Below are 14,992 nucleotides of genomic sequence, written 5' to 3' on the forward strand. Positions count from 1 at the left end.
GTGGCACCAGAATCAATGACTCATTTATTTGAAGAGAAAATAAGGCATGTCTTACATGTTTCAATGATAGTAGTGACTGAAGTGGACCTTTTAAGTAGGCCTTGATATAAAGACTTACTATCGATGACCATTTTTAAATTTAAAACACTTTAATCAAAATTTCAAAACCACTCACAACTCAGTACTAGAAGGTGAAAAAATTTGTAATAATACCAGGAATCATATTTGAATGGGACCCACTTTAGCAACTTCACAAATCCCACAGAATACAACACTTCAAAACACCACCAGAAAAGAGGCGCTAAAAAATAAAATAGCACACAAGGCTAGAACTGCAAGGCAAAGGCAATAAAAAAAACCAAGCATATCTTTCAGACATCTTGAACAGTACTAATGAACAGTGTCTGTGAATAATGCACATGAATAGTACCAATGAACAACACTCACGAGAAATATCGGTAAATAGTACTCGTGAATAGTATCAAAAAATAAAACCTCAAAAAATTGAAGGCTTTGAACCATGTAACAAACTAGATTTGTAGGAAACAGTTGTTATATTTATTCTATTCTAAATGATGATATTTATACACATATCAAAGACCCTAAAAAGAAAGAGGTTGTACGTTTAATCCTATAAATATTCCTATAATTATACATTCTATACAAGGTGATTATCTTGATTCTCTATATCTACATATATATTACAAAAAATCTTAATATTGAAGTTGGGATTATTATTATAAGTGAACCATAATACTAAAATTAACATCTTTTGCCCTTTAGATGGTGGTGGAGTTGAGTTAGTGTGGTTGATTCAAAACCACAAGGGTCAGTTCCTAGCCATATGGTTCTATGCTTTTATTGTAATGGCTTTCTATGTTCGGTGACTGAAACACTAGCAGTTAGTGAGGCTTTGAGTTGGTTGATCTACTGAGATCAGCCCGATACTAATGCTCTTCAAGTGATTAGTTGATTACTCTTATTGTAGTATGATATTTAGGATGTTAAAAATATTTTTATTTCTTACGTTAAGAGATATGCAAATTAGTGTGTCCATTCTTTAGATAAGGCAACTATTTCAGTGTCAAATTCTAATGAGTGAAGTATTTGTTCTCCATCATTCAAATGTTCTATCTTTTAATTTGCAGTGATTGGATGTGTTTTTATATTAAAAAGAAAGACTATTGGCATTAAAAACAGTGCCTTAACATCATTCTGTAATTTAATAATTGCCTTTTAATCTTTGTATAATAAACAAATTTTTTGAAAATATTTAAAAGTTTTATCTTAATTTAAAATTAATATTGAAAGGAGTAAATCATTATTTATGTGGCAAGCAACATGCCCTATTATATGATTACTTAATGGGGCCATTTGACATCATTGTAATTATGGTTTTCTACATAAATGTGTGTATCAATTTGTTTTGATTTGGTTTCAAAGAAATCAAATTCCTCACCCCCAACACTTTGTAATAACAAAAATCTATATTCTATTCCAAACAATCTCAGCAACAGCCCATAAATTCTCAAAAATAAAACAAAAATCATAGATTATATAGATATGAAAATGAATTACACATATACAATAATGCAAATATAAAAAAAATCTAAATAAAAAATTATAGGTTACACAAATTATACAATAAATCCACATACCCCTAGGAAATCAACCATAAAAAATAACATTAATTATATAATTAAATCTCGAGCCAACCATCAGATACAAACCTCATAAAACCATGAATCGAAAACCAACTAAAGAATCAAAGCCATATGCCCATATAGAATCACATATTAAAAGGTAAGGATTTGTTGTTGAAGGCGAGAAAATCAAAATTGGATGAATATTCTTTTTTATTGCTTGGTAACCATTAATCACCTTGAAAATTAACTCTAATGATATCTCTAATGATATCTCTTATCTTTGCATTATTATCTATAGGAGAGTTAACATTATCAGTCTTTTAGCAATGAAAAAGAGGAAATGAAAATGAGTAAAGAAGTGGCACGAGGTTGATGCGAACATCATTAGTTTTTATGTCCATATTTTAGTTGAGTTTAATGCAGATATTGAAGGAGAAGGAGGACCAAAGAAAAAATGGAGAAGTGTGTGAAGTGGAAGGGTGGGGCGACAACCAAAAAGCTTGAAGATTGAAATTAGACGCTAAAGAGTTAAAGTTTTATTTTATTTAGCTAAATCAAACGGGATTCAATTTGGTTCGGTTCCATTTAATATTAGGTTTACAATTGAAAATTGTTTGGTGATGTATTAAATAGTCCCATTAAAAAAATAATAAAATAAACCATGTGGTTTGCCATATAAATGAGGACTTACTCCACTAAAATCAATATGAAATTAGGATAAAATTTTTAATAATTTTGAAATTTTAATTTATTGTGTCAAAATTAAAAGATGGAAATAAAGTTGCAAAATATGTAAACGTTGGGATTTTTAACTCTAATAGCCCTTAAAAAATAAAATTACTTAAAAAAAATAAAAATTAAGAATTAAAGCATACAACGGAAACGCCGCGTTTTTAATCAGGATCCTAATCCGCGTTCTGTTCGTGGTAACGATAGAACACCAGGGGAACTACCTTGAGGAAGTTAGCAGAAAATAGAATTGAAAAACAGATGTTAAAAAAGAAGAATTTCCGTAAGAGAACTTTGGAGGAATCGGATGACCAGAACAACAACAACAACGCCGCATCCGATGATGAAGAAGATAGGAGGTAATTTTAAATTTGAAAATTGCAATTTCACTTAGGGTTTTGGTTATGCATTTGGGAATTTATGAGTTAACGGTATTGAGAATGGCAATGGTAGGTTGGCATTGGAGGAAGTGAAATTTCTGCAGAAACAGAGGGAAAGAAAGTCGGGAATCCCTGCAATTCCATCAGTGCAATCTGGGAATTTAATACCCAAAAAAGTAACTGAAAAGAACGATGGAGATGGAGAAAAGGAAGAACTGGTTCTTCAAGATACTTTTGCACAAGAGACTGCTGTCATGGTTGAAGATCCCAACATGTTAAATATCTACTTACATCTTTTTTCTTCTTCTTCCTTGAGCTATTCTAACTGTCATTGTTAGCATTTTCTAATTGTGCATATTAGCTGCTCTTTCAATTGATTTGTCGACAGTAAAAGATAATGTTTTCTGTAAATTATCCATCACTCTGCTTGGAGAGCTCGAGTAGAGAGACTTACTGAATGTCTGTTCATTTCATATTGTGGCAAATACTTGCTTATTTTTTAATTGATGGATTTTTTTGCATAATGTTAATTATCCAGTTACCTTTATCGCTTCAAAAGAATTGTTACAATTTTCCAATTAATAATATTAAATATAAAGTTAAGTTTTTAATTGCAATTGATCTATCTCATGTGTTAAGTTATGATTTAGTTTACAGAGTACTTGTTCTTCGATTGTATCTATGTCTGTACTTGGCATTTAAATCATTCATGCACAATCTTGTTTATCAGAATTTGTTTACCTGTCTGTTTAGACATGCAAGAATATTCTTATTCATTTGGAGGTTGCTGTTTATCAGTGTCTTGCATAGGAATGAGTTGTGTTGTGGGTACATTCTTTATGCTGTTTATAATAATGCTGGTTTAATTGAGTGGCTGCTAGGAGAACTGTTTTTTTTTTTAATCTCCAAATGAATAATCATAATTATACTTCTTTTAGTGGTGTTTTGATTTTATTGATTTATTTATTAGTCTTTTTATACTGCTATGTTTTGTTTGAAATGATTACTTTTCAGGTCCCTTAGTGTTGACCACTCATATGTTGTGGTTATCTAACAGGTTGAAGTATGTTGAGCAAGAATTGGCAAAGAAAAGAGGGAAGAACATTGATGCAACAAATCAAGTTGAAAATGACTTAAAACGTGCGGAAGATGAACTGTACAAAATTCCTGAACATCTTAAAGTAAGCTATGATTCTGTTGTCTCCATCTTCTCATTTCTGATATGTGGTCACACACTTACCTCATGCATGTCAGACATTTACCATACACTTCTAATAGATAGTCATATGACCTTCTGCATATAAATGAAATTTAATAGAATAGACCTGTGTTGGATATGGGTAACTATCTGCCTCTTTTTATGGGTTTGAGCAAGATATTGTTAGTATTGGCATCTTAATCAATATTCAGTAATGATATCTCATTTTAGTTTGGACCACGTAAATTTTCAACTTGAGATTAGATGACTTGCTGACATCCCGTTTACAGCTGCATTTTTTAAATATATTTTTTTCTGACCATGCTTTTGTGGTTTGATGCTTATTCCTATGAGACTTTGTCACATATTCTAGAAGGAAGAAGAAGGGAGCTAATAACTGATAGTTATTAGTAGAGTTTGGAGGGAAATAAGTTGACTCATTCAGATTCTTGTATAAAAGGGAATTAGTTGTAAGGGAATGGGATTGAATGATGAATAAAATGACTATTTCCTCTCTCAGCACTTATATTTTTTTTTCTATTTCTTTTCTCACCTCTCTCTAGTTTCTCTTCTCATCTCATCCAATCTATTATTCTCTTTCTCATCCCAAATTCTGTCAATCAAGATATAGTAGGTACATAAAATATTTTGTAGTGTGTGGAGTGCCTATAGAACAAATGATAGGGGTAGCAAGCCTATTTTTGATTGATAGGGCCGATGCATGGTACCATAATTGGATTAGGGGTGAAGGGCCACATAATTTGGAAGATTTTGAAAGAGAATTGTGTATTAAATTTGGGGAGGAAGGGCTTGAGGATATAGTGGAAGAATTTACGGGAATTATACTAGAGGGAACTATGGAAGAATATCAAGACAAGTTTGAAGATTTAAGGATTAGGCTGGAGAGGATAGATGCCTAATTTAGGAAAGGCCTACTTCCTTTCTGTTAATATTGGGGGTGGGGGGCTAAAGGATGACATTAGGCCTGTGGTGAGGATGTTTAAAATATGTGACTCTTGCCCACGCTTTCCAAGTAGCGAAATTTCAGGATCAATTTCTCAACAATACCAAAAGAGCACACTCCTATTACAAAACCTTTCAAACAAAAACCAATGTACTCAAACAAAATTTCCCATATGCTCCAAAACCACCAAATTCAGATATGAATTCAAGCCTAAATAAACCAAATTCACTACAAAAACCTAACCCTACCACTAGTCAATCTTCTGTTAACCAAAACAGTAACAAACCTTGCTCCACCCCCAAGTGTAACAACTCCACTTTTACTAGACAACCTAGACTGTGTTTTAAATGTGGGGAGAAGTATTTTCCTGGTCACCAATGCAAAGCAAAGTCACTAATACCCTACTAAAAAAAAGTCACTAATGGCAATGCAAGCTGCGGAAAAAGAAGAAACAGTTACTATCATGAAAGCAGTGGAATGAGAAGAGGAATGACATGATGTAATGGAAGGGGAGGAAGTGCAGGGAGAAGCAACCCTGTCCGTCCATATACTAGATGGCACTTAGGGAGCAAAAACTATAAGGATGATTGCATCATAACGAAATAGACAGCCACTGATATCGGTAGATAGTGGTAGCACCAATAGTTTCCTTGACAAGAAAGCAACTAAAGAATTAAAAGTCCCTATGGTAGAGACACTTGCAATTGCTATTATTGTGGCAGATGGAGGAAGGTGAAAAGCAATAACATTTCTCTTGATTTCTATTGGAAGATTCAAGGAAATTTATTTCAATTTTAAGTATAATCTTTTTGAAGTGCCTAAGTTACTTCCTCCATTTAGATCTCACAATCACACAATTACACTGCTGCTGAATGCTCAACTTGTGAATATTAGGCTTTATAGATGCCTTCATTTCCAGAAGGAGGAGATGGAAAACTTGTTGATGAAATGTTGAAAAATAGTATTATCCAGCCTAGCACTAGCTCTTATGCCTCCCTTGTTTTACTAGTAAAAAAGAAGAATAGATGAGATATGGAGACTTTGCATTAACTATAGGAGGCTTAGACTTGACTGTGAAGAATAAACTCCCTATCACTATCATAGATGATCTCTTGGATGAACTCCTTGGAGTTGTGATCTTTTCTAAAATTGGCTACCACCAAATTAGGATGAAGCCTCAAGTTGTCCACAAGCCTGCTTTAGAACCCATCATGGACATTATGAATTTACAATAATGCCTTTTAGATTAATAAACACACCAACTACATTTCAAGCCCTCATGAATCACATCTCTAGGAAAGTTTTCTTGGTGTTTTTTGATAACATCTTGATCTATAGCCCATCATGGAAAGAACACTTGCAACATTTGGAACAAGTGTTTCTGGTGTTAAGATAACAACAATTGCTTGCTAAGCTAATCAAATGTTCCTTATAGAAGTTGATTATTTGGGGCATACTGTCTCTGCTAAAGAAGTAGTAACTGATCCAGCAAAAGTGGAAGCCATGCTCTCTTGGTCAGAACCTAAGTCAGTAAAATAATTAAGAAGTTTTTGGGGGCTGACTGGGTATTACAGGAAACTTGTGAGAAAGTTCTTGTTCATGATCTGCCAGCTTACCAAGAAGATGATGTAATTTTTACCAAAAAAGTTTTAAGAAAGAGAGTTATTTGTAGGAAGGGTAAACAGGTGTGCCAATGTCTAATAAAGTGGTCTCAGCTGTCTCCTTAGGAGGCCACTTGGGAGGACAAATCCTTCATTCTGTCCCAGTTTCCTGATTTTGAATCTTCTTGGGGACAAGAAGACTTTCTTGGGGAGGTTATCATCACATATTTTAGAAGGAAGAAGGGAGCTAATAAGTGACAGTTATTAGTAGAGTTTGGAGGGAAATAAGTTGACTCAAGTCCAAAAGTTGTTAGTGGCAGTTACATTCAGATTCTCATAAAATGGAATTAGTTGTACCGGAAGGGGATTGAATGACAAATAAACAACTATTTCCCTCTCAGCACCTCTATTTCTTTTCTCACCTCTCTCTAGATTCTCTTCTCATCTCATCCAATCTATTGTTCTCTTTCTCATCCCAATTTCTGTCAGTCAAGATACAGATCTCTTGACAGGCTTTTCCACAAAACCCTTATGCTTTATGAACTTTCATGTTTTTGGATGCTGGATTTCAGTTACTGAAGACATTTCAATCTTACCTTTTCTTCTTATTTAGTTTTATGTCTTGCAAATGTTCAACTACTTATTGCTTCCTCAGGTTAAGAGGAGAAACTCAGAAGAAAGCTCTACTCAGTGGACTACTGGCATTGCAGAGGTTCAACTACCCATTGAGTATGATCTTTTTCTTTTTTATATGTGTATATATGTGTGTGTGCCTACTCAGTATACTGAAAAACAGCAGAAAATAAGGTATTTGCCTGTTGGCTGGTATTGCATCACTGCTGTTGGATAATATCTTAATGTATATTATTATGGTGTGTAAAGGTTACTGCTTTGTTATTTTTATGGACCACCTAGTAATTGTCTTTGTGGTTGCAGATACAAACTGAGAAATATTGAGGAAACAGAGGCTGCCAAGAAACTTTTACAGGAGAAACGGCTTATGGGTCAGGCAAAATCAGAGTTTAGCATCCCATCGAGTTACAGTGCAGATTATTTCCAACGTGGCAGGGATTATGCTGAGAAACTTCGAAGAGGTTGCTTATTGTTTCTTTTATTTTGTCCTTTAATTCATGAATAAAGTTTCATTCTGTTTTTCACCTCACTCTTTTGTGAAAACCAGAATGAAAGTCTGGTTAGTTTAGATTGCTTGGATGGGCATTACATATGTTAATTCAAGTTAAATTATCCAAAGTTTTGTTTGCTCCTTTCTTTATTCTGCTCTTTTATGTTCTTCATGCATCTTTTTTCTTTCCTTTTCTTGATTATAATAAAAAACTGCAGAACATCCTGAGCTGTACAAGGACAGAAGTTCACAAGATGATGGTGCTGGATCCAAGCCAGCTGAAAATAACACTGACGCAACCCGTAGAGAAGCTGCAACAGATGAGTTCATGCTAGAGCGTTTCCGAAAACGAGAACGGCATCGGGTAATGAGGAGATAACATGCTCTTTCTGTGAAGCATGATTTTCATGGTAATTTATCAAGTTTTGTTGTTCTCTAGAGTGTATTAGATTGTAAAAGAAAGGACTATTTTCATAGTGACCATACTTGTGATTCTATTTAACTACAATTTTTAATGGATGTTTTAAGAGTTTCTATGCTCAAAGGTTATGACAGTGAGATTGTGTAATGAGACTAATTCTAATGGTCTCCATGTTCAATAAAATTCAACATGGTGGTCTATACTTATATTTATGGTGTCTGGACATTAGGTATAAGCTTTAAAAAAATGATAAATTCTTCTTTGAGGCCTTTCTATTGTCTTCTTCCTTTGAGCTCTTAAATATACGTTATAGGTCTGAGCACGCCACTCAGTAATCAAAGAAAGCTGTCCATGGATACCGTTCAATGCAGCTTATTTCTGGAAATCATTTCGAGTGCAGGTTGTGACATGTCAGGGGGTTGATGGTGTATTTTGTAGGACTGAAACGATGCTGTTTTCTGAATTTGTGGTTATGACACTGTCTAAATAGGCTGTACTAGATTTAACCTACAACTGTCACTTGTCTATCTGAAGTATGAACGATGGTTTACCCTTTCATGTTCTATGGTTTACCTTTTGCAGCTCTTCCTTAAACTGGGTCCAGGATAAGCCCAAGACGCAAATACAGAGTCCCATTTATTTTTACGTGGATTCCACCTTAATTTACTGCCATTTTGTGTCTTGGGTAAAGGTAAGAATTTTCCATATCCATTATTCGACTTCACAACTACTTAACCACACATTTTTCTTGAACTCTCTTGTTTTGCCTTCATTAACAACTAGTTTATGTCCATGTAAATGCAGTAGGGCTACTAACTTAATAGTGTGACATTTATTTTATATATTGAAATGGATGATTTCAATGTTTAGAGTAAAAAAGAATAGTTAGAAGAAGTTTTTCATATCAGAAAAGATTTTTTTTTTTTAATCTACCAATATTTCTAACTTCAAACTTTCTTGATTTTCATTAAGATAAAAAATTTCATAAGTGGTCTTTTTTATATAGCATGTCTTTTAAAATGAAAATGAAATTTATCCTTTGTTTTTTTCCTTTGCATTCATTTGAATCTCTTTGGGTTCGTGCACTGAGCATTGCTCCAAACTATCCAATTTAAGTAGCAACATGAGAGGATCTACACTCAATAAGTCAACATAATTTTTCTTCGAATAGCCTACTTTACAAGCAAATAAGCAGTAAGAGAGAAAACAAAATGTCAAACTTACGATTGGAAATGTTCAGTTTCAGTTTTGGTACGGTTCTTACTAAAAATTAGAATTGAAATTAAATCTTTCAGTTTTTTAATTTTTAAGAACCATACTTAAAATTAAATTTCGATACAATTCTAATTTCGTTCTAACTAATTTTGGTACAGTTTCAGTTTTGATTTTGGTTATTTTTTAACTTTAATTTTAGTTTCAATTTTAGTCTAAATATTTATTTTTACAAATAAAGTTATAATATTTTTACATTTATTTTAAAATAGTAAACAATTAACATAAAAATAATAATAAAAAAATAAAAATACTATAATATTTTTATCAAAAATAGTATATAACATATATTAATATTAATAATATAGAATAATATATAATATATATTAATATGAAGATTAATATTATTTAAATGTTAGAATTTTATGTTTAGTTATTAATTATATAACTTTTAATTAAAATGCATTTATGTAATTACTGTATAAAATATTATATTACTCATATAATTAAAAATTATAAAATAATTAATATTTTTATGATTGAAATAATAAATATATACACAAAAACATGTACAAACTATTTAGATAGAATAAACTATAATTAATAAATTAAATTTTAAATTATATTGTTAGGAATGTTTAATAACTAATAAAAATATATAGTTATTTTATAATATTGTAAATAATTATTTAATAAGAGTGAGAGTTATATTTAAATTATATAAATAATTTAATATATGAAAATAATTATATAATAATAAATATAAAAATAATAAAAAAGTGTATATTATACTATGCATTAAGTTTTTATTAAATTGAGTTTTGAATAATTAAAAAATAACTATTTTATTTATATTTTAATATATTTATAATTTTTTATTATATATTATTTAATAATTTATAAAATTAAAATATGAAAATTTTAAATAAAATAATATATTTTTAGTAATATAATTTATAAAATTATAATGAAATTATATAAAATATAAAATATAAAATATATTATTAAAATTATAAAATAATATTATAATATCACTAAATTATTTTAAAAATATATATATAAAATCGATTTTTCAGCACCATTTCTGTCAATATGAATCAATATAATTTTAATATAATTTTTAATAAAAAATTAAAATTAAAATTTAATAATTAAATAAATTTAATTCGATATAATTTAATTTTTATATACTCAATTTTTTTCAATTTTTATATAATTCGTTATAATTTTTTGATTCTATCCGAAACTCTAAAAACAGCGCTGCTTGCGATTACGTGGCCATAGAATTGCTTACTCCATTGCATGTGGAAAATCTGTTTGATGAAGTGAAGTCACGCGTTTCACACTGGCCCTTGTTGTCGTTTTGGTGCTTTGACGCATTTCAATTTGAATGCGTATGAAGAGGTGGCTTTTGTCTTGCAATTGTACAAGTTCTCTGTCGGAAATCCTAGCCCTTCTTTACAAGGAAGGCTATGTACATCCAATGAATCCAGCAAGTGTATCTTAAAAAATAATTATGAATAAATGGAATTCACCGAACGAATAATTTTCATCATATAAGGTCGAACTTGCTTGCTTGATTCATGTGTCAAAACCATTTTCTAAAAATGGGTTCCATAGGAAACCTTTGGTTTCTTGCTCTTGTCCTCCTCTCAACCCTCTCACTGCTTTCAGCCACTGGCAAGAAAACTTACATAGTCCATATGAATCATAACTTGAAGCCTCTCTCACATGCCACCCACCATCATTGGTATCAATCACTCACCTCCACCTCTGATTCCATCCTCTACACCTACACCGCTGCATTTCCTGGCTTCGCTGCCTATCTCGACCCTGAAGAAGCCGACTCTCTTAAGAAAATGGATTCTGTCCTCAATGTTTTCGAAAGTAGACTCCGTTCCCTCCACACCACCCGCAGCCCAGAATTTCTTGGTATCCATTCCAACTTCGGCTTGGGTGATGGTCGTCAATTTCAAGAAATCGAACAAGCTGCTCACAATGTCATTATCGGATTTGTTGATACTGGCGTGTGGCCAGAGTCTAAAAGTTTTGACGACACGGGCTTGCCGGAGATCCCAAAACGATGGAAAGGAAAGTGCTTATCTGCGAAGGATTTCAATCCAAAACTCTGCAATAAAAAGTTAATTGGTGCACGTTATTTCTTAAAAGGACTCGAGAAGGAAGCTCCTGGTGAGGAGCCTCTCTCACCTCTGGACTATAATGGGCATGGAACGCACACCGCTTCCACAGCTGCAGGGTCCCCTGTGGCGAATGTGAGTGTTGGACGTTATGGTAGTGGCACCGTCAGGGGAATGGCTGTACGTGCCCGGGTGGCAATCTATAAAGCATGCGGAAATAGAGGTTGTGCGGATGCTGATACTTTAGCGGCAATTGATAGAGCCATTTTAGATGGCGTGGATGTGATCTCTATGTCATTTGGAAATGACACTGGCGTTCCATATCATGAAGACACGAATGCTCTTGGCGCATTCCATGCAATGCAACATGGGGTTTTTGTCTCTGCTGCTGGTGGCAATTCAGGATATAGGAGATCCCTCATGGGAAACATGGCTCCATGGATGTTGACAGTCGGTGCTGGGAGTATAGACAGGGACTTTCCCGCTTATATTTTGCTTGGAAACAAACAGCTATTCAGAGGTATATCTATCTATGATGGACCAAGAATGGGGAAGAAGCTAGTGGGATTAGTTTACAATAAGGGAAACAATAGTTTGAGCAATTACTGTTCGAAGGGTACAGTTGAACCAGCATTGGTGCGTGGGAAGGTGGTGATATGCGATGCAGGAGAATCGACATCTGTAGAGAACGGTCTAAGAGTGCGCAAGGCTGGTGGGGTTGGGATGATAGTAGTGAACCCATTTGCTCTCAAGGAACTGTCAGTTGAAAATGATTTGGTGCCCACAGTGGCAATAGGGACCAAAGTGGGCAATTTAATCAAAGAGTATGAGAAGACTAATCCAAATCCCAAGGTCATACTTGGGTTTGGTGGGGTGCAGGTAAACGTAAAGCCGTCACCGATGGTGGCTGAGTTTAGTTGTCGAGGGCCAAATCCAGTGACGCCACAGATCCTGAAGCCAGACATTATAGCTCCTGGAGTTAACATCATGGCTGCATGGCCTGAAGCCGTAAGTCCTTCTCGTTTAAAGATGGACAAGAGAACCGTTAAGTTTAACTATATGACAGGTATGGATGCTTGCTCTTTTTTATTAAATTATATTAAATAAGATTGTCTAATTATTATCTAGGTAGGTGAACTAGAATGAAATTATTGGACTCAGGTGAAACTGATTCATACTACAATATAACAGTTTTATTTTATAATTTCCCTAATAATAGACATAAGATATAGATATATGGATTTTACTTTATTTTTTATATATACATATTAGTATTATATTTACAATAAATAGATTTTTCATTATATCAAACTATATGCAAGGGTTATATTTTAAAATTTTTTTAATTATACGGTGGATAAGTAGTATTCGGTTCAAATTGAAAAATTAACCAAATCAAATTAATTTAAATGTTTGGCTTTTTATTTATTTTGATTCGGTTTGATTTTTAATTTTAAAAATTTTAATTACTTCGATTCGGTTTAATTTTAATAAAAAAATCAAAAAAATCAAATTGAATCGATTAGTAATAATAGTGTATTATTTTCAATAATATAAAGAGATTAGATCATATTATATTAAAATATTTCAATTAAATTTTAAAAAATTTAAATCGAACTGAATCGAATTGAATCAGACCAGTTCAGTTTGATTCAGTTTTTTATAAAAATCAATTTGGTTCGATTTTTATAAATACTAAAATTTTAATTAAATCAAACCGATCGAATGCTCATCCATATATATATAATTTATATAGTATAGTCTTTAAAGATTAGAAAGATTTACAACTTAGCCCTTGCATTTCTAAAAATAAATAATTTAATTTCTGAATTTTTATTTTATTAATAAAATACTCATTAATTTTGTCAATAAAGAAGTTAATTCAAATTAGAAGGATTGACTTTTTATAAATATTAAAAATATAAGGACTAAATTGTTATAAAATATTAAAAATAAATGGACTAAACTGTTATATAAAATAAATTTTGAAGGACTAGATTGTTATAGCCTAACAACAAATTTTAGCTGGACTAATTTAACTCTTTTTTTATTAAAAAGGGTAGGACTAAGTTGCAAGTTTTGTTAAATTTGAGGAACTATATTATAATTACCATATATATATATGTCTATTATAACTTGCATTGATGGGAAGAATCTTCATGGTGAATATTTAACAATAAGGTGAATTTTGTTAGGCACATCCATGGCATGTCCACATGCAAGTGGAATAGCTGCATTGATCAAAGCAGCACATCCAAGTTGGAGCATAAGTGCAATAAAATCTGCGATGATGACTACTGCTTACAACTTAGATAACACAAATTTCCCAATAAGAGATGTTGCAACAGGTAAACGAGCCAACCCATGGGATTTTGGCTCTGGTCATGTGAACCCAGCAAAAGCTTTCTCTCCAGGCCTTATCTATGATATCTCTAAACAAGACTATGCAAAGTTCTTCTGTTCTTTGAACTACCCACTTGACCAAGTCAAACTAAACATCGATTGCTCAGAAAAGTTTGCTGATATTGGTCAGCTTAATTACCCATCCTTTTCAGTCTTCTTTACTGGAAATAGGACGATGGTTCAGTATTCTCGTGAGTTGACCAATGTAGGCCCTGCTAATTCTATATATGGAGTTACTGTAGATGCACCACCTTCTGTTGCTGTGACTGTGAACCCAAGAAGGTTGGTTTTTAGAAGGGTTGGAGAAAAACACAAGTATACAGTAACATTTACAGACAAAAGTGACAAGAAGTCTAATGTTCAGGCTACGTTTGGTTGGATTATGTGGAGCAATAATGATTACAAAGTTAGAAGTCCTGTAGCATTTGCATGGCCGTGAATCAGTTGTGACGAGGTGAACTTTTGTCGATGGAAAAAGAATAAGAGAGTTCAAGATAGATGTGGCTTGAATAGTTGTAAAACCAAATAATAAAACGTTAAGCTAGACTCTCTTTCTCTTGTTAACTCGAAAGAGCTTTTTATAAATTAAAAAATTATATATTGTCATTGGATTATTGTTAAAATTAACACTTCCATGTTGGTCAATCCAATGCGTTCTAGATTTTCCATGTTCTCAATGTTGTAGCAGCTCTTAGTTAAACATTAGAAATATAAAATTAATATTCTAATTATATTAATTATATTTTTAAGAAACAAAGAAAGTTCATGTATTTCTTATTTTTTATTTTTTATTTTTTAAAATTAATAATTTAATCATTATATTTTCACTTTATTTTATTTATTATTTATTATTTAAAAAGTTATTGCGAATCCGATTAGCTCTTATAGCTATGAGAGAAAAATATTGAGAGTGGGAGAGTTTGTTTTGAAAGTAATAAAAATAGTAAAAAAAATATTTTAGATATTTTGAAAAACGTTTTGAGTGCGACTAATTGTTAGTATATTTCATTTGTAATCTTTCTTTTTATTTTGAAATAGTTGAAAAATTATTTAAAGTTTAATATGTGGACATATAGGATAACTCACGTTAAAATTATTATTTATTTATTTTTCTATAATATTTAATTTTTATTATTTTAAAAAAATATTTACTGTTATCTTTCATTTTAAGTGCGGT

At 32.0% G+C, this 14,992-nt stretch overlaps 2 protein-coding genes across 3 annotated transcripts; both read left to right on the forward strand.

The window, feature by feature from the left end:
• The first annotated feature begins 2,553 nt into the window (after positions 1-2,553).
• Positions 2,554-8,846, forward strand: LOC110630818 (protein COP1 SUPPRESSOR 2). Of its 2 annotated transcripts, XM_021778412.2 has the most exons (7): positions 2,554-2,734; positions 2,829-3,029; positions 3,813-3,936; positions 7,174-7,247; positions 7,455-7,612; positions 7,860-8,051; positions 8,645-8,846. In XM_021778412.2, exons 1-6 carry the CDS (start codon positions 2,637-2,639, stop codon positions 8,018-8,020), a joined length of 816 nt encoding a protein of 271 aa, XP_021634104.1. In that variant the 5' UTR covers positions 2,554-2,636; the 3' UTR covers positions 8,021-8,051; positions 8,645-8,846. The 2 variants fall into 2 exon arrangements, with proteins under 2 accessions (XP_021634104.1, XP_021634103.1); XM_021778411.2 differs by lacking the exon at positions 8,645-8,846 and having other exon boundaries at positions 2,555-2,734; positions 7,860-8,268.
• Positions 8,847-10,537: 1,691 nt separating this feature from the next.
• LOC110600643 (subtilisin-like protease SBT1.8) lies at positions 10,538-14,375 on the forward strand. Its single transcript, XM_021737519.2, has 2 exons — positions 10,538-12,478; positions 13,608-14,375. Exons 1-2 carry the CDS (start codon positions 10,858-10,860, stop codon positions 14,252-14,254), a joined length of 2,268 nt encoding a protein of 755 aa, XP_021593211.1. The 5' UTR covers positions 10,538-10,857; the 3' UTR covers positions 14,255-14,375.
• The last annotated feature ends 617 nt before the right edge of the window (positions 14,376-14,992 follow it).

Source organism: Manihot esculenta, chromosome 14 (genome assembly GCF_001659605.2).
Source record: "Manihot esculenta cultivar AM560-2 chromosome 14, M.esculenta_v8, whole genome shotgun sequence".
In the NCBI taxonomy this organism is placed as follows: Eukaryota; Viridiplantae; Streptophyta; class Magnoliopsida; order Malpighiales; family Euphorbiaceae; genus Manihot; species Manihot esculenta.